At 48.3% G+C, this 27,930-nt stretch overlaps 1 protein-coding gene across 1 annotated transcript; it reads right to left on the bottom strand.

Annotated features, from left to right (window-relative positions):
• GDNF (glial cell derived neurotrophic factor) lies at nt 1-27,707 on the bottom strand. The gene is made up of 3 exons (XM_043599713.1): nt 27,235-27,707; nt 22,444-22,620; nt 1-3,163 (listed from the first exon to the last, which is right to left on the bottom strand). Exons 2-3 carry the CDS (start codon nt 22,592-22,594, stop codon nt 2,679-2,681), a joined length of 636 nt encoding a protein of 211 aa, XP_043455648.1. The 5' UTR covers nt 22,595-22,620; nt 27,235-27,707; the 3' UTR covers nt 1-2,678.
• Nucleotides 27,708-27,930: the final 223 nt, after the last annotated feature.

Raw genomic sequence — 27,930 nt, 5'->3', positions numbered from 1 at the left:
GCGATAGAAATGAGTTTTTATTCGTAAAAAGTTACAAAATGATATTGTACAAAAATAAAGTCTGTAGAGAACTTTGGTTGTATAACACAAACGATTGGGACAGATCAGAGAAGTTGGAACTTCCAAAGAAGTGCACTCCTTACTGGATCAGATGGTAATCGCAACGATATAGAAAAATCACAAACTTTACCCTTTTGTGGATTTGGAGTGATTTGCTTCAGTTAAAACTTGCTTGTGGTGTGTAGGTGATGCTGGGAATGAGTTGTCAACATCCACCATACCCTAGGGCGCCTGTGGGCAGGGGCTCTCCGTGGGAATCAGGGTTGCCGGGGGTGCGGATAACTGAGCCTGACATCTGGGGACACCAGCCACCCAATCTACCAGGATTCTCTGAATCAGACAGATGATCCTGGGGCTGCGTCAAATCGTGCTTCATGAATGGCCAGATGGCCGGGTCTGTCACGATTTTTGAGCAGGCTGCTCTTCAGCAAAGTCTCCACTCTGGCCCTAGGAGGTCCTTTCCCTTTATTTCCAAGTCGTGCAAGGGGAGCAGAAAGGACAGAGAGGGACAGAATGAGGGAGTACCTGGGTTTTCGGGGGCTCGGGAGAAGGGGTATCTGGTAAATGCCGTCTCTTGGTTACTTTTTAAATTAACGTGATTATTTGAGGGAGGTCAGTAGGTCATTTGATTGCTAACTCTGTCCTACTTTGGGGCTAATAGCCACGCAGGTAGTGATAGATGATTTCCTTGATAAAAATCCCTTTTGCGAAACGTGCAACAAACTCGAATATAGGGCCCAGTGCACTGTGCGTGGGTCAGCTGCCAGACAAACCCACCTCCGGGACTCGTGCAAGGTGCTGGTTCCCATCCAGCCCCCGCCTCTCCCAAGGCTTTCGGCACACAGGTAGTACATTTTGTGGGCACGAGACTCGGTGTGCGTATGTGGCTGGGCCAGACACGTGTTCCTCGTCCTGCCTTCTGAGCCACCTTCTTCTGACAGGGACAGCAACTGTTGCCCCACAAGGTCACAGCCAGGGGACTTTTGGGGCAACCAGGTCGATCCCATTTCTGGAAGGCCGGCATGCACTGGGTGTGAGCACGTTTCTCTAGAAGATGGTGGGTGGACGGAAGGATGGAGGAAGGGTCCCCACGAGTCAGGGCGGGACCCTGGTTACCCGACAGGATTTTTGTTTTACTTTTAGGTCAACACTGAATCCAGGACTACCTACTAAAAGGAATTTAACCTTTCATATATATGGTGATGCATATCACAGATAGATATATGTGGAAGGGAGTGAGAGCTTACATACAACAGAAAGGGGAGCATGTGGCATATCTACTCAGTGATGGAGCAGTGAGGAAATAAAGCCAGTGCTGACGGTCTGTGCATGCTGCTCCCAGAAAGGGGGCCTGTCAGAAGCGCTCCTTCTGACACATGCCTTTTTTTCAAAAATAAAAACAGGGAAGATGCTGACATCGGGGAGATTAACGAGGGCTTTTCTGAAAAAGGTAAAGTAAGTGATTTTTGCCTAGCGAAAAACTTTTTAATACTTTGGAAAGCATGGACCCTTGTTCCCAATTTAAAATTTCCTTTGTCACCTTTCTTTGCATTTTGCGAGCACATATACTTTGGCACCTTCGAAAAGAAACTTTAATAAATAAGGGGGGAGAAAAAGAGAAACTCATTAGTGAACGGTAATAAATAACAATAACTTAAATCTCAATAAATATCTTCTCTATATTTCTGTATCTGAAACAGATGCATTGCATCGAGTAGCTTCTCTGGTCACTGGTGACCACGCATAAACGGAGCTGGGGTGTATGTAACATCTGTCTCTCTGTAAACCGACAGGCCCAGTGGGTGTCCCTGCCCCGGTGCAGCTGGGGGCCGTCCCCACTCTGCTCTCCTGCAAGAATGCTGCCGAAAACCACAACTGGCTTCCTGTTTCCAAGGACATAAAGGAAATACCTTCAGGTTTGTTTTTAGTCACGAGGACAGCCTTTTTGGTTCCTAGCCAACTTCTTCCCACCCCACACACCATGTTCAAAATCAATCACCGACCGTTCACAAAAACGCTGGCTGTAGTAAACCTCAGGCCTCAACTTTCAAATTCAAAGGCAACTATCTCTTGTGTCGTTGCTGTTGTTGTTTCGCCTTCCTCCTTTCCTGGGGTATGTCTCCGCTGAGTGACAGAAAAAGAAACCTCTCTTGCTTTCAGCAGTAAAACGTCACGACAAGGAATGACACCAGGATTACCATTTCCCCGGGTGTCTCCAGACATGTGAAAATAAACCACAGGAGACACACTGGTTTGGCTTCAAGTGCATCCGCAACTGTGCCCACGACCGGTGACGGTGGGCTCTATCAGATGAAAGGAAACGCCCAACCAGGGACACCAGCCCTGAGCTTCTGGTGACGTCGGCTGCCGGCCAGGAGAATCTGGATGGCTGTTTTCTCTCCCTTCCAGTTCTCTGTAGCTGGATCTCCCTCTACCAGGCTCCCCCAATGGCTGCCTTCCTCCTCCTCCTCCTCCTCCTCCTCCTGTCTCCTCCTTCTCCTCCTCCTCTGCCTCCTTGGTCCTCATCTTCCGTTCTGGGCAAACATTTCCTGGGAACCTTGGTCCCTTTCTTTGCACTGTAGCAGGAATGCAATACACAGCGGTCTCTGGAGCCCGAGTCAGATACATCCACACCTTTTAGCGGAATGCTTTCTTAGAATATGGTAAACCAGGTTGTCATCTAAAAACGACAGGTCGTCGTCATAGGCGATGGGTCTGCAACATGCCTGCCCGACTTTGTCACTCACCAGCCTTCTGTTTTTGGATAAGTTTTTTAATATTTTGTCGTACATTGTCTCAGCTGCATCACAGGAGCCGCTGCAGTACCTAAAAATCAGTTCCTCCTTGGTTTCGTAGCCCAAACCCAGGTCGGTGACGTTTAAATGTATCGCAGTTAAGACACAACCCCGATTTCTGCCCCTCTGGCCTCGTCGACCTTTCCCTCTGGAATTCTCCGGGTTGGTGGCCGCCGCCTGCCGATTCCGCTCTCTTCTAGGCGGCAAGGCCATTTGTTTCTCGGGTGACCTTTTCAGTCTTCTGATGGTAGCTTGAATAAAATCCATGACGTCGTCAAACTGATCAGGATAATCCTCTGGCATATTTGCTGTTCAACAAGGAAACAGAAAAGGTCACATGAGATGACAGCGATCCTTTCAAGCAGTCTGCTACATCAAAGTGCCTCCGACAGTCAGCCAGGATGGGACCCACAGCGGAGCCACCAGCCAGTCAGGCTCCGTAACCACTGTCTTCCCCCGACAACAGACGCTAGAACGCACCCACGTCTCCACAGAAGGAAGCGTGTCCAGTTAAAAGGGGGGACTAGCGTGGTGGGTGACACATTTCCTTGCAGAAAGCAAATCCTTAGAAGCGCACCTTTCATTTGCATAACAGCTGCCGTGCTGAACGAGTCTGTATTGAGGTTGCTGTGAGCAGGCTGATCCTTGAAGGCCATTTTTCACGGCTGCTAATGGAAGCTAGAGGAGTGGCTCTCAGATGTGCGTGTGGATGAGAAGGTGCGGGATGCTCACTGAAATGCAGATTCCCGGCCCTGCCCTTGGTGGAAGGTGCGGGGAGGGGGCCAAAGAATCTCCATTTTTAGTGAATTCTGATGTAGGTGACCCGCAGACCGTACTTGGAGAAACCCTGTCTTAGAGGGCGAGGATCGGGAAGGATCCTCCACCACTGCCACTCGCATCTGCAATACGGAGCACTCTTCCCCAGAGCCCCTCCCCGACTCGACACCTCTGGGTGGCTGACTGGGACCAGACCCATCTTGATAGAACCAGTGAAAAGCTCATGGATCCAACTGTATGTTAAAGTATGTTAAAGTATGTTAAAGTTAAAGTTAAAGTATGTTAAAACTTCCTTAAAAACTTCTTGGCAAACAACCTACTTTTCACTGACCTAGAGACTACTGCTTCCTTGGACCAGCATGACTTAAAAAAAAAAATACAGCAGGGGCGCCTGGTTGGCTCAGTCGGTTAAGCGTCCGACTTCGCCTCAGGTCATGATCTCACGGTTGGTGAGCTCAAGCCCCTCGCTGGACTCTGTGCTGACAGCTCAGAGCCTGGAGCCTGCTTTGGATTCTGTGTCTCCCTCTCTCTCTCTGCCCCTCCCCTGCTCACACTCTGTCTCTCAAAAATAAACATTAAAAAATTAAAAATATATAGTCATACTGTGAGAAGACATTTAAATGTATCAGCAATCAATGGGATGCTGTTTGTGGGAGAGGCGGCTTGACCCCGGGGTGGGGCCCTGCCTCTGCAGCCCCGGGATTCCCGCGGAGGACACAGGACAAGAGATGTAGTCTTTACGGAGATCACACAGAGGAATGGGGAGGCGATGCTTCTCAGATGCCCGAGACCTCTGGGTAAGAGCGTGAATTCCCAATCCCTTAGTGTTTTCTGCTCTGTTGCAGCATTTGCTTTGGCTGAGCAAGTAAGAGAAGAGGAGCTATTTGAACAATTAAATACATTTCTTTTTTTATTAAAAAAAAATTTTTTTTTACATTTATTTATTTTTGAGAGATAGAGAGAGAGCACAAGCAGGGGAGGGGCAGAGAGAGAGAAGGAGACACAGAATCCTAAGCAGGCTCCAGGCTCCGAGCTGACAGCACAGAGCCCGACGTGGGGCTCGAACTCACGAACCATGAGATCATGACCTGAGCCAAAGTCGAACGCTCAACCGACTGAGCCACCCAGGCGCCTCAATTAAATACATTTCTAAAAGAAGAAAGCTATTCAAACCACTGGTTATTAGGTCCTAGACCTTTTATGCTCCCTCCATCCCAATTGTAGGTAATTGAGCATGTTTAGGGTTGTACGTGGCTTCGAAAAATACACCTCAAAATAGTTGTTCACAAGAGCGAACATGTTTGCCAAGACCATGGTAAAGTAGACAAGGGTTACGCTGTGCCTAACCCATGGCACACTGTTTTTTCATGCACTGATTGTTAAAACAAATATCAGGTATCCTATTGTGTGAACAAAATCCAGCTAAGGCAACTTAACCATGTCTACTGATCATTTGGTCAACTGAGAGACCTATATTGATCGACACTGCTCTATCTAGGTTATATAGAATATATATATTATATTATAGGATGCATTGTAATGAAAAGAGTGGAGATTGTGTGGAATCCCCAGAACACTTCATTGTCTGATATCTAAAATTTGGCTGTGGATGTCTTTGCTGCATGGAAATCACGAAGCTGCTTCCTGGTCTGAGCCCCAACATCTCTGCCTGGATTCCCACCGCAGCCCCTAAACTCCTTCATGCCAGCCTTAGCCTTCAGTCTATTTTCCATTCAGCAGCCAGAGCAATAGTCCTAAAACCGTTAATGCAGGTCACGTCCCTCTCTGTTCCAAACCCTCCAAAGGCTCCCCATTTCTCTTGGAGTAAAAACCAAAGTCCACACTGGCCTAAGGCCCTACCTGACCTGGCCACCCCTTCTCCTCCAGCCTTTGTTACGTCTGACCTCATCTTCTACTTCTCTTTTCCTTTCTGCCACTCCTCTAGCCTCCCTGGCCTCCTTACCGTTCCTCACATACAGGGTTTCTCAACTTTAGCCCCACTGACGTTTTGGGCAGGATCATTCTTTGCTATGGGAGGCTGTCCTCCCATGTTGTAGGATATTGAGCCGTATTCCTGGCCTCTGCCCAGGAGGTGCCAGTAGTATCCCCCCACCTTCCTCTAGACATTGCTTAATGTCCCTGGCGGCAAAATCATCGTGAGTTGAGAACTACAGATCAGACACACAGGCTAATTCCCGCATCCCTTTCACATCTCTGCCCAAATGTCATCACTACCAAGTCCTACCCTGACTTCCCTGTTTAAAATGCAATCTGTCCCCAAACCCGAATTCAGACCCTCCTCCCTTGCTTCCCTGCCCCCCACCATACATACTATCTTCCAACACATTGTAGGACTTATTTCTTATATTTTTTTATTGTCTGTCTCCTCTGATAGAAAGTCAACTCCAGGAGGCAGGGACCTTTGCTTGGCTTGCTCACCAATGAATCCCAAGTGCTTAAAATAGGTCTGCCCCCTGGAGGCCCTCCGTACTTTTTGAATGAATTAGGGCACTTGAAAAAGCACAGAAGAAGGAGTCCTTAATTTTTCAAGGGGACACTTGGGCTTCAGTTGAGAACAACACCATTATGAAATAACAGGCTCCAAAGTAAACAGGAAGCCGCGATGATGCACTGAGTGGCACCATCATTTTCCACCTGAGAGGTAAACATCCAGCTGCAAGCTGACTTTCCTTTCCAGCCTCCTGAAGCACTCAAGTGCTATCTCTCAATATCCACCTCATTCTGAGCCTGAGCTCGTGCTCCGTGGGACGGACACCTTCCCAGGGTCTGGCGTGGAAGGGTACTCTGAATTTGTCATTTCCTCCGAACCACTTTCTAGCTGACTTCCTTAGGAAGTTTTCTCTTCTCCTTAAAACACAAAAACCTTGAAATCACTCTGGTTTCAAGAAACCAGAGTTTCTTATTTTGAAAAAGGAGCTGCTGACACTGTTTGCGATTTTTTTTCAAGAAGAAGCTTTGAAGAGGAAATTAGATTTAGTTGTGCTCAGTTTCAAAAAAACATGTTTGTACAGGAATCCGAACTTCTAAAATTGATATATTAGGGGTGATTAATCAAAGTACAAAAAAAGTCTTCATGTTCCCCCCAAAGACTCTTTGTTTTACAAAAGGACCCACATGAGGGTCCCCCTTCCCAACCCTGCGCTCCATTCAAGAATTCCTGAATGGATCAGTAACTTAAGAACCTGGGGACACAGAAAGTTAAAATCGCTTAGGAATCAACTGAAGGTTAATCAGAAATGAGGACAAAACATTACTAAAGTTTTAACCTAACCTCATGGGAAAACATTTGAGTTGCAAAAGTTCAACTTATACTGGTTTAGAGACTTATTAATTTATGTAACAATAAATTACATAATTTTATACCACTGGAGTTATATATAATAACAATTTGAATCAGTATATATAATGTTCTTATTTATTGCCTGATACTTTCAAAGTTCCCCCAAAACCTTTTCCTTCCTTTTTACGACATCTTGACTGCATGGCTTTGTCCACTGGTTGTGCCCGCCAGATAAAATGCAGAACACCCTAGTTAAATTTGAATTTCAGGTGAATAGCAGATAAATTTTTAGTATAAGCAGTCCTAAATAATGTTTGCGACATACTTATACTTTGTGATGAGAACATTTAGTCCCTTGATTTGATACTCCACCTGGCTTTTTCAGGGTGATGAGTGTAGCAGTGTGAATGTACCAATCACCCATGTTTTTGGACGAGGTGGTGAACAGATCATTGATCCTGAATTAAAAGGCTTCCAGGAACCTGGAAAGCAGTCAATAAATGTTCAATGTTACACCAAAGGGTATAGCTAATAAGAATTTCTCATTTGATGGGAAAATCTCCCTCATACCTTATTGTTAATGTGGAAATATTTATGGAAGCCCCAGGTTCAGGGCGGAGGCGATTCTTATCGAGTCGAAGGGTTCTTATTTTCCCCTTCTCTTTTTCCCTTCTTTTCCTTCTTGAAAAATAGAGCAAAAAATAAATATTCATCTTGCAAGTCTTACATGGATATGAATTTTAGAAACCAGAAAAAGCCAGAGAACAACTAGGCCTGTCTCTTCCAACTAAATTACTAACTCCAGGCGTGTTGATGCTGAGTTCACTTATAGAGAGGTGCCTTAATTTATCAACACTAGGCATTTTGGGGGCATAAGGAGCCATACGCCTCACTGCGCCTGTCCTTAGAAATTCTGCAGAGCCTCGAACGCAGCCCCGGCAGACCCACAGCTGCCTGTATCTTCCAAGAATTCATGTCACTGAGGGGAAACAGAGGGGCTGGGATTTGGATTAGTTCCCTAGATTAAAACTTAATAGCATATCAGTTCCTCCTTCCTCCTATAAAGGGCTTGGCAGAACGTCTGCTACACAAATAGCCTTCATTAGTATTAACTTTGATAGTAAAGTATTTGCAAACCACAAAAGAGGAGCATCATTTAAAAAAAAAAAACTAGGTCAAACACTTGCTCATTTCCCAGACACAGTTGGAGGATGTATCTGGGAAAAACACGTCCATCTAAAAGCTAACGTTTTTAAAAAATCAAGATGTTCAAATGCATTTAAGTGATCCTGCAGTATGCAACCACATATTCTGGCATTATTCTCTTTAAAATACTTTAACTTTGATGTGTCCTTTGTATAAACAGTGTTATTTAAACAAATGAGACCCTGTACTGGGGCATAATTCTGGGAATAAACCATTCAGAGTGAGACTTTGCCTCCCTCGATTATGGGGAAAATATAGTAAAGTCACCTCGGGAACAAAGGACTGGGATGTTGCCTGTTTTGTAAAGGCAGTTGAGTTTTTATAGAAACAACGGTAAGGCCTCAGAGTAGTCCTTGGAATAGGCTACCTAAAAAGTACATAATTCAAAACATTATCTGAGTTGAGTAGGCATTGAATAGACAAAGCAGTCTCCTAAACGTTAGATTTCTCTTAAAAACACTACAGGTTATTAACTATATTTTAATCAAAGAGGTCATTTTATATTCCTATCAAGTTGTGTCCTCAGCCCAGGGGCCTAAAGCAACCTTCATTCAGCCTGTCTTGAACCCATGGGCCCCAAAGGAAGGCAGCACAAAGTTATCTATGAAGCAGTGAGGAGATAACGCCTCACCCGGAGTAGGAATGGGCTCTGAGAATGGAGGGAAGGTCTCTGAGGCTCTGAAGGTTCCAGAATAAAGGGGGCTGGCTCCTAGAACCCACAGTACCTCCTCTTAGAGGAGCTGTCTTCCGGGCCAAGTAAGCCTCAGGGATGCAGAAGCCCAGCAAGAAGGCCCAACTATTTCTTGCTCTGGGGAGGACCAGCTTCTGTACATAACTGTAAAGCACCCAGCTTCTATGGACTAGAAGGGCAAGGGTTAATACACTGAGGTCCACAGAAGTGAGCTGCCACTTCAGCCAAGGCCACACAGGTCGGGGGCGCATCTGGAACCAGTGCCTGAATGGCTTTGCTCCAGGTGGTGCCCTGTTCCGGTATGAGGCCACGGAAGGCCAAGCCTGGGGCTGCTGAGTGCTGGGCAGTCTGTCCTCCCATGCAGAGCCTCTCCTGAAAGGCCGTCCACAGATGGGACACAAGGGGAAAAACCCCTGCGGGTGGGAATATTTAATCTGATATTCTTTACCTACCTGTGCACCTGGTAAAGTACAAACTGCTCTGCAGTTTCATATGTATATGAAAAACAGAAGTTCCATCTATCTGCACACATATATACATACATATCTGTGTGTATGCACACGCGCACATGTGTGTTTACATGAAAAGAATCAGCCTGGTTGATTAACTTCTCAAGAAAATTCCCAACTAATGTCATTCTTTAGAATACATTTTTTTACTTTTCTTTAAAAAATTTTTTTAAAAATATTTATTCATTTTTGAGAGAGAGAGGAAGAGAGATTGAGTGCAAGCAGAGAAGGGGCAGAGAGACAGAGAGGGAAGACAGAGGATCCAAGCAGGCTCTGCACTGTCAGCACAGAGCACGATGTGGGGCTTGAACTCATGAACTGTGAGATTATGACCTGAGCCAAAGTCAGACGCTTAACCAACTAAGTCACTCAGGCATCCCTGTTTTTACTTTTCAATAAGATACAAACATGATTTTCATCGCTAACACTGTAATGTTATAAGAACCACATGGTGGAGTCTTAGCTTTAAAATTCCTCACATTACAAAATTTCATCATTCTATATTTAAAATAACTTCCTGGATGCACTTAAAAATATTACCAATATAAAGGTAGGAAGGATGCTTACTTTCACACAATGTTAACTTTAAGGCCAACAACATCCCTGCAAGGCTAAAGTAGAGATTGCATATTATCTAACCTTACAGATCAGGAAACTGAAGCTTAGAGAAGATAAAAAACAAAAAACAAAAAACAAAAAACCCACATTCCTTGTAAATGTGAACTCAGTTGGTTTAGTTTTTAAAGCTCAACCTGTTCTTTTTTTTTTTTTAATTTTTTTTTTCAACGTTTATTTATTTTGGGGACAGAGAGAGACAGAGCATGAATGGGGGAGGGTCAGAGAGAGGGAGACACAGAATCTGAAACAGGCTCCAGGCTCTGAGCCATCAGCCCAGAGCCTGACGCGGGGCTCGAACTCCCGGACCGCGAGATCGTGACCTGGCTGAAGTCGGACGCTTAACCGACTGCGCCACCCAGGCGCCCCAAAGCTCAACCTGTTCTAGGGTCCCAGGCCACCTATTTGTTTTTAAGTAAAAATTCTACTACCATGCAGCTTTTCAAGTCTTGAGGCATGTGGTAATTTACTCTGGAGCAAGTGCAAAATTATGCTCATTTCACCTGTACACATTTACCAAATTCAGAACAAGAAGTGAGATACCGACTTTTGTTGGAAAATCCAGTACGAACTGAGTTACATGAAGGAGATTCTAAAGTTAGGCTGCCCTGAGCCACAGGATACAGTAAACAGTCTCTGAAAACGGAAAAGCCATGCCTTTCAGGGGCATCTCCCATGCCCTGGTTCTTGCATATCACTCTAAGGCAGATCTGGCAATTTCCCAGTCAAAACCGGAAAACCAGCAGCCAAGGGTGGTGGCATGGCAGCTTCAGACAGAGAGGCCCCATCTCCGGAAACTTCTCAAACTCACTCTGGCACCAAATGATGAGGCTCTCGCTGTAGAGCCTGGAATTACAGTCTGGGGTCAGTCCCTGACCTTGGACTCGTGACCCTGGACTAGTTGTTGAGCCCTTCTGAGGTTAATGAGACCTTCTCTGTCCACTCTCTCCCCAAGTGCTAAAACCCTAACATGCAGGCAGTCTAGGTCTTGGTGGGGAATTCATTTTCGGTCAACCCTGTTAGGGAGAGGCCCGCCTCTGGCTGATGCCTCAGGACCATTCTGCTCAGGGCCCCACAAAACCCCGAGGGAGGTATTTTATAAGACCAGCGCTCTGACTCCTGAGCTGTGGGGCCTTCTCCTTCCATGGGAGGTATTTTAGGTTCTAGCGTTCTCAACCTTTTCGGTTTACCTCTTGCCTAAAGAGGTGAACTGTCTCCTCTCGTGGGAGGCATCCTTACACCTCAGTATGTATCTGTAAAGGTAGAGATGGAGCCGATGACTTCTGAGGGGACACACTACACCAGTATGCTGTCATCCTTCTGTCCCCATCAGCTGATAGTCAAACGCTACACTTGCTATTTTCTTAAAATCTCATTTTTATCCATTTCTGTTTTCGCTGCTTCAAGCACGTTTGGGTCATACCCGACTGATGCTTCCAAGGCTAGACTCGCCCACGGTAACTGCTACCAAATGCATCATAGGTCCAGCTTGTCTTGGAAGCTGTTGCCTGTTGTTCTTATTCGCCCCTCAGTGACCTCTGAAATGTGTGGTGTTAGTCCACGAGAATGTTCCAGTTTTCTGGAGAGTTCTACGGCGTTTTGTCATCTGCTATTTATAAGCGTTGATTTTATTCACTCATTTGAATTAATTAAAAATAAAAAGTCTACAGGTCACTAAGCCCCAGAATGCTGATGACCGTCCTTGCTTTCCTATACCGGGCAGAGTATTCACCCGGTGTGAGACGGGCTGTCCTAGCTATTGGGTACTCTTGGGTTACCTTCAAGAGGAGTCTATGGCAGCCCTTTCCCAAAGAATAATCAGCGGTTGTGGCAATTTACTAAGTCATTGTGACCACTGCCTGAGCTACCAGTGCATTCTCTCCGTGACCCGTGGTTTGTTGACAAGAAGGCATGACACGGGTTTATTTGAAAAGTATTTGCGTTATAAAAACACCAGTGTTTTGTTGTTTAAAAAAGCATTTCTGGATCCTCTCAAGGCAGAAGAAAAAGACCAACGAGAATGCAAACCATTTCAGAGACTAGGAAAAGGAGCCTCGGGTACACTTTTAAAAGCCACTTCGCTTTTCAAAATGCCATTTTATTCACTGTCTCCACCTACTCTGACCAGCATTGCACACGAGTATTAGTTATACTATCTTGAATTTTTACCTTACAACTTAACTAAGAAAACTTGTCATGAGTGTAATGGAAATTATTCCATGAATACAAATAGCCAAAAAACCTCACTCAGGAGGAGACGGACAGTATATCATTTTGCTATCCAGATTCTGATTGCCCTGTTCTGATTTCCACCTATGTGGTCCATGCTTTTATTACAGTTATGTTAATAATTTTACAGTAATACAGCATGGCTCCCCTGGGGTGAAAATGTCCATTCTCCTACTTTTAAGTCACAAACACACCCCATAGGGCGTCCATTTGTTAACTAATCCATGAACGCCTGGTGTGAGCTAAAAGCACTCCATAGTCAGCAGTAAACGCCCCATGCTAACAAGCACACACCATGAGCTCGGCTATTGCCTTTAAAAAAATTTATGGGAAGGGTGAGAAAGTGACCCAATAAAATCAAGTGCGCAAAAAGTCAATTGAAAACATAATCCCTTATGGTGTTATCAGAGGCAGGGTGGTTTTTGAGGGGAAACTCGAAAGGAACCTGGAAGCAAAGGACCCTTGGCTTCTTCCTTCCCACAAAGCCCTGCCTGAAGCCAGACGCAGCAGAATGTTCCAGGGTTCTGCATCCTACTTCCCTCAGCCCTCCCCAGGGGCCGTGGGTAAGAGGAATATGCTGAGGGTCTGAGGGACTTGGGCACGAAGAGGAGGGATAAAAAGAAGATGAAAGGAAAATAAAGGGGGTGAAAGAAAAGTGTTCTCAATCATCTGGGCCAGTTCCATAGATTCCTGTAGTCAGATGTGAGGAGAGACTTTCTAGCTCCCAGTGAATGAATTTACTGGCATCTCAAAGACTCCTCATGAAATCAGCTATACCTATCATTCAACAATGATTGGCATTTACAAAATCCCAACACCTGACTTTTCTCTTCCTGACATAGCCAGAGGGGTCAGATAGGAGTGTCTTGGGCTGGCAGGAGGGGGACCTGGGGGGGGGGTGTGGTCACAAGAGTGAGTTCCGGACTCGGGCTGCCCTTGGTCCAGAGTCTGGCTGAGTTGCTTAAGCCTGCGGAGTCCCAATTTCCCCTTAAAATGGGGATAGTCCCATCTTTACCACAATGGAACAGAGTTTTCTGCTCAGTGCCTGAAAGCATTTAACCAATGGGGTCTGAAGTCCATATGGTTGCCCGTGACAATTCTTCAGCGACACCTACACGGGGGCAGCAGTGTGAAGATCAACTCTGCCTGTCTGCACAAAGCCAGATTAGCCCGAAGGAGGTGCAGACACTGTCCCTTGTTAGTCTGGTCTAGTGTGTTCCCCAGAGCAGAGGGCCTGGAGCCCCAGCAGAGCGGTCTGAGGTCTGGGTGCGGAAGGAGCAGGTGCTGTTTGTGCTGCTGCTTCTGTGCTCCCCAGAAATGCCCGAAAACTAACCACACAAATACCCACTGAGTTCACAGCCCACGAATGATATTTTTGTGTCCACTATGGGTATGGGTCCGTGTTTTCACACTGAGCAGGCAGGTGTCCTGCTGAGGGCACACGAAAACTTTCTACAGGTTAAAGGAATCAGTTTCCAAGGTGCTGCATCCTGAAATCAGCCTACAAATGCTCCTGTGGCGGGTTCTCTTTTCCCACGTCCCCTCCTGCGATCAGCCTTCCACCTCAGTGAGAGAGGTGCACTTCCTGCCCATCTCACTCATTTCACTGGGAAGCCCCGTCCAGGGGATGAAAGCTGCAGGTGCCATGTGAGGACAGTTCAGGCCGCATGGCTCTTTGGGGCACACTGGGATCGGGTGGCTCCCGACATGAGGACACACCATCACAAACTTAGTCCCAGGACGTTTACCCGGATCTCATAACGTGGAAACAATCACAGAAATCCACACTGAAGGGCAGTCTGCAAAATAGCAGGCAAGACATCAGATCTTTTCAAAACTGTCAATGTCATGGTAAAAAAAAAAAAAAAAAAGCTTCAGAGCTATTCTAATGGAGAATAAAGAAATATGATAATCAAACGCAATTTGTGATCCTTGATTAAGGAGAACAAACTACAAAGGACATTATTGTCACAACTGGGGAAATCTGAATATGGGTTATCTATTGGATAGCAGTATTATTAAACTTCCTGAGACTGACAACTGAACTGTGGTTATATAAGGTCAAGTCCCCGTGCTTAGAAGGTACGTGCCGAATATTTGATGTTATGTCTGCAACTAATTCTCAAGGAAAAAAAAATTTTCTCAAAAAAAAAAAAAAAAGCAAAATGCTAAGAGGTCAGTCTTGGTAAAGGATACATGGGTGTTAACTGTATTGTGAACTATGTACTATGAAGTCCCATACAAATAAACCAAGATATTCTGAAGTGGGTGGTTCCATATTTCCTTCTGGTCAGGCACTCACAGCAAGGCTCTGGGCTTTATCTGTCTGTCCATCCACCCATCTGTCTATTCATCACCCAATTAGGATCCAGAAGTGTAATGGTTGTCAGGGATATACATTAACATGTGTCTTTAAACTGAAAATGAATTCATATCTTTTCTGACCCAAAAGTCAATTAATCTGGGCTGTAGTTTGATGGTTTTCCACGCACTGAATCAACTAAATTTGCAGCTCCAAGATTTCACCAATCCCCTGGAAATTATATCTTGTACAACTATTAAGCTTGTGATTAAAAAATTATAGATATCATCTCAGAACTGCACAATAGTTTTTCAACATTCTTTCTGCAGGTTTACAAACAAAAAAGTTTGAAGACTTTTAAAACCATGCCTTTCCAGGGGCACCTGCGTGGCTCAGTCGGTTAAACATCCAATTCTTGATTTCAGCTCAGGTCATGATCTCGAAGTTGGGGAGTTCGAGCCCCACGTCGGGCTCCACGCTGACAGGGTGGAGCCTGCCTGGGATTCTCTGCCTCTCTTTCTCTTTCTTAAGATAAATACATAAACATTAAAAAAAAAAACAAAACACCTTTCTACCTCCATTACCTTATTAAGGTCATGCCAAAGTGGGTTTTGTCTCTACTGAGCTAACTGGTCAATTCCCAGTGGTGACCCAAGCTCGGCCTGTGCAGATCCATTTATTCCCGCTGTGGCGATCACTCTGGTGCTTGTGCAGTCACCTGTGGCTTCCCATGTGAATGTCCCCTTTCCCTGGGCAAAATGGGAATGATCTGAGAATGAATGCCTCCCAGAAGGCCTCCCGAATGCTGCCAGCCTATCAAACATTCGAGCAGACCTCACTTTGTCCCAAAATGTTCAGGAGCCTGTTCTCACTGCAACAAACATCAGTGATATAGAAGTACGTACAGAAATTCACGTATCCCTCCTTAAAAGCTTCTGGTCTGGATTTCAAAGTAGCTATTAATAATATGAGCCTAGGCCGGCTGCTACCCAAATGGAAATTAAAAAAAAAAAAAAAGGCTTAAAGATAAAGATAATTTAATATTCCTTGCTTCTATTAGCTTGCTCTTTTGATTTTCTTGAAAAATCTGTGTTTCAGGGTTAGTGAATGTATTTTTAGCAAGCCAGTGTTTGTGTTTTCTCAGTCTACTAATACGGGAACACAGTCTGTGTTAAGCCAAGAAATACTGGCTTTGAGACCAGAAGTCTGAGGTCTAAATTTTGGTGTCATCACTTACTAGATTTGTGACCTTGAGCAGGTCTCTGGGTCTCATTTCTTATTCTGTAAAATGGGGATAAAAGTATCTCCTCCTTTCCAGTAGAGCTCAAACTTCCTTAATTTTAGCATAAGATATAAAAGTTACTCATTAAAAACGGAGTTGACCACGTGGATAGCTAAGAAGCACTATGACACTAGCTTTATTATTCAGCTTGTAGTTGTAGTTATTCACTTACTGGAGGATTAGTAAACTGTGTCTATGCCTAGAAACTTTTTACAAATGAGGGCACGATACTGCAAAATGAAAACTACACCTATGCCACCGGCTCCACTCGTGAGCAGCCTGTGTACCTGAGTCACTTCTGCAGCAAGAAGTTCAGCACAATCCCACTCCCAGCCACCTGCCTACATGAGAGGCTCCAGGGGTGCCCTGCTGCCATCAAAAACAGAGAACCCCTGGGGCGCCTGGGTGGCTCAGCTGGTGACGCGTAAGATTCTTGGTTTAGGCTTAGGTCGGGGCTCTCGTGGTTTGTGGGTCTGAGGCCCACATCAGGCTCCACACTGTCACCGTCAGCGTGAAGCCTGCTTGGGATTCTCTCTCTCTCCCTCTCTCTGTGTCCCTCCCCCACTCGTATTGTCTCCCTCCCCCTGCCAAATAAATAAATAAACTTAAAAAAAAAAAAGCAAACCCCTTCTTCTCCAGGATTTTACAGCATCTCATAATCTGGGTATCACCTACGGAGATATCCTAAATTTCACACCACTTCCTGCCACCTGTTCGCAGCACTTGGCGACTGGTCTGGCCTCCTCCTTGTATTCACCACCTGCCCCTTCCCCATATCATAGTCATAAATTTGCCTATGCTTCTCCCGAGTCTGGAATGTGCCTTTTTCCCTTTCCCTTCCCTTCCTAATACCCATCTTTCAAGTATGAGCTCAAATCCTCACTCTTCCCTGAATCCTTTCCTGCTATGATCTCTAAATCCCAGTGACCTCATTGCTAGGAATTCTTACCATGACCTCAGCTAATGTAAAGCCCTTGGTAGACATATCTATCTGTCTGATAATCCGCCCACCCACCCATCTGCCTATCCATTGTGTGTAACTAGATCATGAGCTGTTTAAATTCGCAATTTTGTCTTTTTGAAGCCACACAACACCTAGCACATTAAAGATATTTAAGACTTGCTTCCTGATTGAGCTCAAGTGATTGATTAAATAAGTGTTTTAATTGAATGAAGTTGCTATGGACCATTAAGGGCTAAATAAATAAAGATGAAAGGGATGTTAGGGGGAAAAAAGCCCTTTTATTTTTATATCAGTGAAAGCAGAATCTCTTAAGCATAATTCTTAGGCTGTTGGGTCAGCTGAAGGTCCTAAGATTGGCCAACCCAAATTAAGCCTGAAATAGGTTTCACTAAATGGCAACAGTTTGATATAGGTCTCCAGACTGGGGCCAGAGTGAGATACTGGTCTCAGATCTCAAGTGAGGAATCCGTGCTTCCTAAAAGGGTCTGACATGCAATTTATTGATTTCAGGAGCCTCATCCCAAGGGGCAGGGCCCCTTTCCAGCTTGGGAAGTTAATTTATTATAGTACGGCTCATTCATACAGCCAGTAAAGCAAGAAAAAGCAATAGGTAGATGCTGCTTATTTATTCCAAATTCTATATCCCATAACATTAGATTTGAAACTTAACATTTAACCAGCTTCTAGAAGCTTCCTTTGCTGGATAACAATGGGCTGAACATTTACTAAATTTCACTGAAAGTTTTTTGCTGGGTTTCTGAACCAAATTAAAATAAGCATTTTTAAATTAAATATCCAACAGGGATCACTTAAAACAGAAATACTCAATATAGATAGCCTCCAAACCACAGTCCCTCCCCCTCGGCCCCCATCATTTACACAAGGGTCTGTCTGCCTTCTTGCAGTGGGGGAGGAGGGTCACCCTAACATGCCCACGGGAAGCTGGTGGGAAAAATTTCACAGAAACTACATGGGCTCAGAAAATGAGGAAGAGAAGGAGGTGTGAAGTCCAGGAGGAGCCAGGGAGCCTGACCCGGGGTTGGGGGGGGTGGGGGGCGGGGGGGGGGGGATGCGGTGGTAGAATTCCAGGCAAGGCCACCCTGACTAGTGCTGACCAAATGATGACTTCAGGGCCCAAAAGAGCCTGCCTGTAAGGCTTGCATTTCTTTCACTGTCCTTACTATGTTGTGCTACTTGACATTCCACCATTTAGAGCAATGTCTTGGCAGAGGCTGAAAAGGAAGGGGGAGGCCAGAAAAAGGCGTTCACTGGGCTGTTGGAAGGAGGAAGATGGCGACTAACAACGGCAATACTTACTTATGGGGCATGGGTTTTACAGTGCATTATCTTGTTTAACCCTCATCGCAGCCCCTGAGACGGTTTTAATACTGTCCCCGTTTTCCAGATGAGGAAACTGAGGTTTAAGAGAAAAGCAATAGCTGGTTATGTGCCCAGGCTGGGATCCAAACCCTAGTCTGATCTGTGTGAAGTGCAACTCTTGCCTGTTCAAATTCCCTGATTTCTTGCTCTGTGCCCTCTTTCTGCAGATTATGGGACCGACACCCCAGGAAGAGGCTCTAGCCTAATAATATTGTGAATTATATTTTAGCTATATTATGGTTTACACCTAGATTTGTGTGGTCCAGCCCAGGCTTGATTTATAAGATTGTTTTCATAGAAAATTTTGTCACTTGCTACCAAACTGGTGGAATATAATCCCATCATATTACCATAAATTGTGCACTACCTATAATTATAATTTAACAAATGCTCACTGTTTCTTCTACTTGGCTTCTAGGCACACAAAAAGTCCACTGTCCTAGCCCAAGGCAGTTCATGTTTAGTTTTGGTTTACAATACTGCTTAAGCGTACCACACTATACATCTACTAGGATAGTATGTGCCGTGAAGGCAGAGACTTTTGTCTATTATATGTACCAGGGATTTCCTAGCACCTAGGACAGTGCCTGGCACCTGTAGGCAGACATTATTTGTTGAACAAATAAATGTTTTTAGATCACAAATTTTATTTTATTTTTTATTTTTTTAATGTTTATTTTATTTTTGAGAGAGACAGAGAGAGAGAGGGAGAGAGAGATACAGCATGAGCAGGGAGGGGCAGAGAGAGAGAGAGAGAGAGAGAGAGAATCTGAAGCAGGCTCTAGGCTCTGAGCTGTCAGCACAGAGCCCGATATGGTGCTCAAACCCAGGAACTGAGAGATCATGACCTGAGCCGAAGTCAGACGCTCAAGCAACTGAGCCACCCAGGCGCCCCTAGATTGCAAATTTTAAAATCACATGCACTTTCTGCTTTTGCTTGTGAAACACAGAGCTGTCATATACAGCCGAGATCCAGCATACATGACGATTAACGAACCTTTAATAAATTCAGACAACCTTGTGCAACAGGGTTTGAGTCACTAGTTGAAGACCTTCCTCCCTAGGTAGCAAAACCAAAAGCTCTGCATCTCAGTGGTTTGGGGAAACTGGTCCCAGTGTCTGCAGACTGCCACCCACTGTGGTGGAACTCTGGCACTTTGGACACGCTGCTTTACCCTGAGGACCACAAGGGGTTAACTTTCAGCCCTACAATGCTGACATCTGCTAATTTCACCTTCTGTTTCACCTCCTAGGTTCCTCATGCCTGCTCCAATCCACCTTTGAAGAAGATACTGACAGAAAATAAAAGAAAAAGATAGCTAAAGGGAAAAGTCTTGGATGCCCCAAAGGGAAAACCACAAGTCCTTGAGTTTAGACAAGTTCGTAGTTGCTACAGGAGGTAGCCACAGCCCGTTTACTTGATAGCCAACCTATAGGCAAGCAAGTGAGCCAGCTACGCATTCTATTTGGTGGTTCACCTTGTGATGATGCTAGAAACAGATTTCTGGCCATTTCGTTTACATTGGGAGCAGAACACATACAACCTCAGGAGTGAGTGCATGCAGTCCAGCCCCCTTTGAACAGAGTGGCTGTTAAGGTGGCACAAAAGAGCCTTTGCTCAGTCACTGAGTCACAAGCATTTGAAAATAAGAGGGGCAATTTTCGAATGAAATGAGTGACTTAATGTTTTCTACATAAGCCTTAACCAGTTGCACGGTGTAGAGTGCAAGATATACATGTCAGCACTGTGACAGGGGCATGCTGACTCTGGTTGAGTGTTCGAAGTCTGCACATTGTCATTATTCTGCCTTCCCTGCACTGACAGCTTGCTACCGAATTGAACATACCTGGAAAGAAGTCAACTTGGCTTACAATGCAGCTCAGTTTCTCTTTGGAATGTTTCCGTTTCAAATGTCCTCTAGGATCTACTGGGTCTTGCCATAGATAAAACAGAATCGGGTGTGTTCTGCTGGTTCAAATGTAAATACAGTAGTAGGAATCTTGTCCAGTGATGACTCAGCATCAGTTTTGGAAAAGGGAAGTAATGTCCCTTCTCCCACCAGTCCTTTGCACACCCCACCCTGCCCTAATCAGTGGGATTATGCTACCTTGTTTGCTTTGTTACCGGTTCTATCTTACATGGGGCACAGGTTTTCTTTAGAGTATTATCAAATCATAGGGATTCAACCCTGACTGCACAATAGAGTTACCTGGGGGACATCTAAATCTCCAAATGCCCAAGCCACACCCCAAACCAACTAAATCAGAATCTCTCAGGCTGAGGTCCGGCATCAGTATGCCATTAAAGATCCCCAGGGGATTCCAGTGATGTGGGGGGGGGGGGGGTGTCTCTCCTCCTGAGCCTTTACCCAGAGGACAGTTAGGGCAGGAACATGAAGGCTAAGGGGACAAAATCTCATAGCCATTGGCGTTTGGGAGTGGAAAGGCCTCCCTTTATGGCATGGTTGTAAACTTCACTGAGGTCTAAAGTAAGTAAGTAACTTGTCCAAAGTCAGAATTAGTTGAAAGCAGAGCCAGCATTGAATAAGCTAAGGTAGACATGATACTAATATGCTAATTAAATTTCCATGAATTAATCAGCTTCATAATCAGGCTGATTATGTTTCTCCTGAACATCCTGGCTAGAGAACTATTATCTAACACTGTTCCTGTTCCTCTGGCCTAGGCTGTTTGAGTGAATGAAAAGCCGCTTACTCAGCTCTCATGGGTACAATTCTGAAGACAATGGCACTAAGGGGCATTTTAAATTTAAGTTTCTGTTGGAGAAACATTTATATACACTAAAGTAGAAATTCATGGTTGAAACCTAAGCCTTTAAAAAAATAGGTTTATACACAGGCGCCTGAGTGGTTCGGTTGGTTAATTATCCGACTCTTGGTTTCAGCTCAGGTCATGGTCTCACAGTTGGTGGGACTGAGCCCAGAGTGGGGCTCTGGGCTGACAATGCAGAGCCTGCTTCGGATTTTCTCTCCCTCTATCTGCCTCTCCCTCACTTGTGCTCTCTCTCTTTCAAAAATAAATAAATTTTAGAAAAAAAAATAGGTTTATACAACTAACTGACAGAAACTCTTGGAACAGTTACTTTAATTTCAAGGGATCAACGGATGTTTTTTTCCTAACCCCAAGTCACTCCTTAAGTCTTAATTTGCCTTTAAAAATGCACTTTTCCCCCTTTTCTTGGGACTTCTGGAAGAAGATGCTTTTATTGTTGAAATTAAGCATAAAATGAGCACATCACGTTTCCTGCACTGTTTTTAGCTCAAGGCCACTAGGTTTGGGGGACTCTTTAGCATACAACTGACTTGCCCGGGGGCTGCTTCCATTGTGCACTTGACTTCAGTTTAAGTGCAAAATAGCTAGAGGGAGTAGCCAGGGTGACATCCAGGCTACAGCTCACCATTGCTTTATATCGGGGTTGTGTCAAATTTTCTACTGCTACCTCTGTTACCTACATATTTCCCCAATAACCTCTAACTTGTAATGTATGCACATACCTTGCTTTAAGCAACAAATAAACTTCTGAAGAGCAGAGGGTAAATTATATCAAATCACAGTTGACATGCCCTAATAGAGTGCCATCTAAAACATTTTTGAGGGGGAAATCACAGTTATTTATCTATCTATCTATCTATCTATCTATCATGTAGTCTTTTCTTAATAGTTAATATTGTCGCGTGTGCAGTCAACTACAGCTTTTTTTCTCCCTAGTCCTAGCTAGCACTCTTCACCGTTCAGTCTTTCTAGAACCGGAACTTTTCTGAACAGATCTGACACTACCCAGATGCTTGTTCTGGAAATCGAGGCCCTTCTGTGTTTTCTCTGACTCTGGCTTGCCTTTGGAAAAACCTCAGCCTCTTCCCTTGCAAGGGCAGTTTAGGATGGAAATGCAATTGTTTTCAGATTTCGGCACAGCCAGGCACACCCAAAAAGATAAAGGGCTTTGGAAGAAAGAAAGAAAAAAAAAAAAAAAGGGAGTGTGTCTACAGGATGGGGACGCTGAGAAAAGGGGAAGGCTGTGTTGGTTTCCTATGGTGGTGGCAGTGGTAGCGAAAATATCGGTTCATCGCAACGCTAAACAGACAGCATAAACATTTGATACCCCCTGTGCTGGACGAACCAGCACGCGTCATAAAACGACCAGGCGTCGGGGCCTTTGGGCGGCAACCGGCAACCACACCCTGGGAGGGGGCTTCCGCGCGGGCGTGGGAGGCCGTACAGCAGTCCCTGCCAGCTTGGGGTGCGTGCGGGCGGCGGGTGGGGGTGCGTGGGGGACCGCCGGCGGCCCCCCCGCGGGGAGGGAACGGTTCTTACAGTCACTGCTCAGCGCGAAGGGCGCGCGGCGGCGGCCGAGGGAGCGGTCTTCGGCGGGCGCCTCGGGAGGCCTCTTACCGGCGGGCAGCGGGAAGGCGGACGCGGTGTGGAGCAGCACCAGGCAGACAGCCACGACATCCCATAACTTCATCTTAGAGTCCCGTCCGGCGGCGGCACCTGCACGGGCGGGGAAGAGGACCGGCGAGTGCTCGTTAGGCCGGGACGCCCGGGACGCGGCATCCCGGCGGGTCCTGGTGCCCCCCTTCAAACTCGTCACCGCCCTCCTCCCGGACGGCTGCAGCCCAGCGGTTCCTTGGGCATCCCGCGCCCTCCTTCCAAGTCCCGTCTGCGTCCCAGGCGCGGCTGGCTCTCCACATCCAGTCTATCTACAACTGCCCTTCTCTTCTGCTACTGGATCCGGGGGTCAGATTTCCCAGCGGGGCCGCTGCCCCTGCTCGTACCAACACGACGACAGCACGATACCTGGCCAACACGACGAAACCAGTACTGGCGTCCCCACCTCCCCATTCCCTGAGAACGACGAGGCAGCTGCCACCCTGCATCCTCAGCCCCAGTTAGAGACCTCCCGACCTTCCCGGCAGCTCTCGTAGGTCCAGGGAACCAGCCTTCCACCCAAGCAATCGGCCACCTTTTCATTTTAGGAATAAAATCAAGGTCCCTCTGCCCGGGGTCCTGATCCTGCTGACAGGGGCAGGCCTGGTGGCCCCACTCACTCCACCCCAGCGCTTCATTACTCACACTTATTTATGGAAGTATTTTGTTGCTGGACAAGAAGTTAGTAAGGACTTGGAGAATTTTGGTCTGAACGGGAATACCTGCGTTATGTTATTTCCCAAAGCATCAACTCAGTTTAAATTATTACTTCCACCTTTTAAGTTATGAACGTTAAACAACATATGAAAGACCTAGAGGAGCATAAAGTAAGCGCTCAATAAATGCCCCAGCATTGCTGTTAGGTTGCATTTGTCTTGAGAATTTTAATCCTTCGTGGTATACCCTAACACGCTCTATTTTATTTTTGCAGTTTTGCGAGATTCTGGCCCCAAATCCCTTCACCTCCCAGAGGAGTCTCGAGATCCTCGTGCCCCTGCCACGGTCACTCCGAGACAATTGTACGCCGTCTCTGACGCTGCGGAGGCGCACGGGCACCCGAACGCCTAGACCACGAAACGGTGCGGAGTTGGGGCTCAGTTCTCAGGGACCGGGGTTGCGTTTGGCCTCCCAGGCCTCAACAGCCCTAGAAAGGCGGACTGCGCAATCGCAGTTGGGGGCGGGCGAGAAAAAGGCACTGTCAACTCGGGGCTTGCCCCACCCAATCAGGAGGTGGAGGGGACCCAGGCACCTCGGGGTGTGATGTTACCCAGTGTCTTCCCAATGCCAGGGTTCCAGTTTCCAAGGGAATTCTCAAGTGGGAACTACGAGATTCATGCAACTGATAATCCCCTCTCCTCCAAATACGATTCTAAGGAAAATCTCCTTGAACTTTTCCCATGGGAGAGAGCAAGACGGTTTCCAGGTAAAAGCAGAAACTTCGGCCTGACATCTTTCTATACGTTCCCAGGCTTACCCGCCTCCCGTCCAGCAGCCCTACCCCCATCTCCACCCAGAACTCCCGCCCAGATTCCCTTGCAGGCCACCCGGGGAAGCGTTTAATTCGGTCTCCACCTCCCACCGCTGCGGAGACGAATGCATTTTCCATCCCTCGGGAGTCTGTTCGCTAAGCAACTGTGGGGCTCGGGGCGTTTGTAGAGGCTGGGAACTCCAGGCAACCTGTAGCTGCGGGCATCTCATGCCGCACTGGCTGTTTTACAAACCCGGGGGGAAAGGTCTGGGTTCTGGCGCAGCGGCCCAGGCAACACTGCACCCACGCCGTGCAAAATGAGCGCACAGAGAGGAATGGGGGGACGCGAGGCTTCCCGCCCCCTCGCCCCGGTGCCAGCTCCAGGATGCGTGCGAAATGGCTGGCGGCCCTGAGGAGCAGGGAGCCGCGGGGTTAATGCGCCATTCCAAATCGAGGTGCCCGCCAGCAGGAAGCGACAGAGGCACCAGATTTCCCTTCCGCATTAAGAGGGTTTTTCCTTTTTTTCCTGCTTGGCCGACGGAGAGCTTTTTAAATTGGACGTGGAGATCCTCAATTAGAAGTGTGGAGAAGTTGGCAAAAGAGGAAACAGTGGAAAAGTCCCCGCTTGGCCAGAGGAGGCTCCCGGCTCCCATTCCCACCCGCGGCCGGGTGCGGCGCAGGCCCGGAAAGCACGCTCCCACCTCCCCCGCGACAGGGAGGCGCATTCTTCCCTCGGAGCATCGCCGGGGCCGGCTCTACTCGGGGCGGCTCTTTAGTTCCCGGTATCTGCTGGGCGAAGGAAGAGGCGGCGGGTTGGGGCCTCAGCACACAGAGCGATCTACTGGGACGCTTTTCTCAGAGCCCATCTGGGCCCCCCAACTCACCCCTCCTCCCCCCCCCCCCGCCCCTTCCCTGTTTGTCCCCTAACCGCTTTCTCAAAGCACAGCTGCGGGACGTGTTTCCGCCTGCAACCAGCCGCCTTTGCTATGCGCGCGAATTGCTTAACGCGCTGCCTGCCACGTGCGGTAACCACGCTTTCCTCCCGAAGTCGGCTCCCCAGGTGCCCCCGCACCCATTTTTGTACCCCACAGGACGCCTCCCCTCTGCGCCCCGGACCATCGCCGCCCGCAGGGAAAGGGCGCGTCGCGGGCGCCCGCACCGGTGGTCCCCAGGCCCACGGCGGAAAGGGCGCCCTGGAGAGCCGCATTGCCGGCAAAAGCCGCGGCTCACGGTGGGGCGCTTCTGGGTTCCCAGCACCAGGGGGCACCAGAAACCGTCCGAGTCCTGTAGTGCCCACGCGAAAGAGGCTGCGTCGTCTTTTTAAGTATAAAACCGGTGAACAAGCACCTCCCTCCCTCATTCCCCCTAATACCAAATTACTCCCGAAAATTCCGGATGTGTTCACCAGTGTGCCTGCTCTTCAGGCTCCGACCCTTCATCCTCTCCCCAGTTTTCCCCTTCCCACCTCACCTGAGCTGGTGTCTCAGTAACCTTTTAGAATTCCCCCTCCCTCAATTCCCCGCATCCTCGTGATAGCTTCCCCGGGGGCGAGTGCCTCCGCCGCCCGTGCCCCCGCGCCTTCCTCTGTCTGGCAGGCTGGGAGGTTTGTTTGGGCATTGCCTTCAAGATCCAGGGCTCCGGGAGAGAAAAGGGAGGCGGGGTGGTGGGGGGCGTGCTGTAACTCCGAGTTTTCTTTTTGGGGTAGGGACACAAGTTGCTGAAAGATGTATTGCTTTTCTTAAGTGTGCCTCGTGTCCTAGCCTGACGGAGAACTTATTTCCCCCTAACTGTTGGGCCCAAGACCAGGGTAAAGAAAAAGGAGGGACGTTTTCTGCGTGCAGTCTGGGGAGAGGTCTCTCTGTAAGGGGCCCGAGGCCATATTCCGGGGGGAGGGGGGACGGCCGAAACCCTTTCGACAGTGGGCTGGGACGCTGTGGGCTCCCTGGGCATCTGACACTTGTTGAAAAGGCGACCCTGTCCCAAACCCCGCCAAACCGAAGGTGTGGCTAAACAGGGCGCTAGAGTTGGTCCGGGCCGGGCGGAAGCCCAGCGGCTCCTACTTTGAGATGGAGGAAGGAAGAGGTGCGTGCATGAAGTTAAGCTGCATTTCTTCCTCGGAATACTTTAAATGTACATTCAAAGTACTGTGGAGTACGCTCGAGCACACCGGCGGCAGGGGCCGGAAGAGTTGTGTTTGTCCCCGCCAATGAGCAAAAATGTTGGGAGCAATGGGTTGGGCAGCACCCCCCTCCCCACCCGGGCGCGCGCGTTGGCTCTGCGGGCGGGTTTGCCACAGCCCAAACCAGGGAGGCGCCAGGAGGCTGGGGGTTCCGGTAAAAGGCCACACCACTCCCCGATGAGGGTTCGTTTTCACCGGGTGGGTCTGGTAAACCAAGCCACGGCGCAATCAGCCCAGAGGCGCAAGGTAATGGTGGAGGGTGTTATTGGGGAGGTGGCACAGTACAGGAAAAAAAGGTCACTAAAATAACTTCGATGGCCTGGCGGAGACATTGAAGAGTGTCAAGAAACTGATGGAGGCGGAGACTCAAGTCCTGGACTGTCCAGGCAGCCCCTCTCCTAACCTCGACGGGCATGGTTAGTTGGGGTTGCGGGGATTATCAAAGTGCAAGCAATCGGGTTCAGAAAAGGGCGGGGAATGTAGCTTTGCAAGACAGCACCCTGGAAGAGGCTAGCCCGCTATTTTTACGTTCTCAGCACCTTTGCAGCAGTCCCTTCCACGGTGTGCGCCTTCCCTCGGAACAGACCCAAATAAGCTCAATAGTAAGTTATACTCCAGACTATGGTATCTCTGCAGCTGCACGTCCAGAGAGGACACTTTCTGGTCGCGGTGGGTTCAAAGATGACCCCAAACCCGCACCGTCCTGGGACTTGACAGAAGAGCGCCCCACCGAGTCGGGGAGGGAAACTGACCCTCTCGGGCATTCCGGGGGTCCACAGGCATCGGGCACCAGCGCTCTTTGCCCACGTGGAAAGGCAACGGCATCTCTGCAAGGCCAGCCCCTCTCCCGTTCAACTTCTCTCTCTCCTCTATCCTCCCGGCGCCTCGGTTCCATATAGTCTTTCCTCTTTCCAATGTTACCGCCTGCTCTGGGGTCCGGCCGCGCCCCCTCTGTCTTCCGCGCCCTGCAGGCCGCCGCGCCCTCCGGCGCCACCCGCCCCTTGCACCCCCGGCCCGCTCCCCCACTCACCTCGGATCCGGTCTCCGCAGACCCCCAGTTGGACATTAACTCCAGGAGCCTCGAGTCCCAGCCAGGAGCCCCATCCGGGCCAAGGGCAGGAGCGCAGAGCCCCGCCCAACAGGTCAGGGGCACGAGTTCGAAATCCTGGGGCAGCGAGGGCGCGCTGGAGGCGGCAGCCAAGGCTCCCGCCGCCGCCGCCTCGAGAAGGGCGAGGGATGCCGACAGCTCCTCCGCCGATGCCCTGCACCCCCAGAAACCGAGGTCCGAGCAGCCGCCGCTGCCTTGGGTGGGGGGTGGGGGGGAGTGACACGGCTGCGCGCGCCGCGCTCTTGGCCGGGGCTGCGCGGGCCCGGGGCGCGGCGGGCGGCTCAGCGGCGGCGGCAGCGCTCTGCGCCTTCTCGGGGCGCAGCGCTTGGTAGCACGAGATGGGCCGGGCTGATGCTGCCGCCGGAGCTGAGGTCTGGCCTGGAAATCCGAACGAGACACCACGTCAACCGGCGCGGGGAGTCCCGTGAAGACATGAGGGCGCCAGGAGCGCAGGCTGGTCCTTGAGAACCCCGGGCCGGGGGCCGGGTGGGGGAGGGGAGGCGCGGGGCCCCGGGAGGGGAGGGGTGGGGAGGCGGTTGTGAGGGAGCGAAAGGAGAGCAGCGAGGCGGCGCCCGAGCTCCCGAGGAGAGGGCTCGGGGTGCGAGTGGGTGACGCGAG

This window comes from Prionailurus bengalensis, chromosome A1, assembly GCF_016509475.1.
Source record: "Prionailurus bengalensis isolate Pbe53 chromosome A1, Fcat_Pben_1.1_paternal_pri, whole genome shotgun sequence".
Taxonomy (NCBI): Eukaryota; Metazoa; Chordata; class Mammalia; order Carnivora; family Felidae; genus Prionailurus; species Prionailurus bengalensis.
This window is presented reverse-complemented; position numbering and strand designations above follow the sequence as displayed.

Bases quoted from the DNA above. Each gene is read 5' to 3' on its own strand.
- GDNF (XM_043599713.1), bottom strand. From the start codon at position 22,594: ATGAAGTTATGGGATGTCGTGGCTGTCTGCCTGGTGCTGCTCCACACC. The intron at 3,164-22,443 runs GTAAGAACCGTT...CTTGTTGAACAG, and splicing joins CTTCGCGCTGAGCAGTGACT to CAAATATGCCAGAGGATTAT.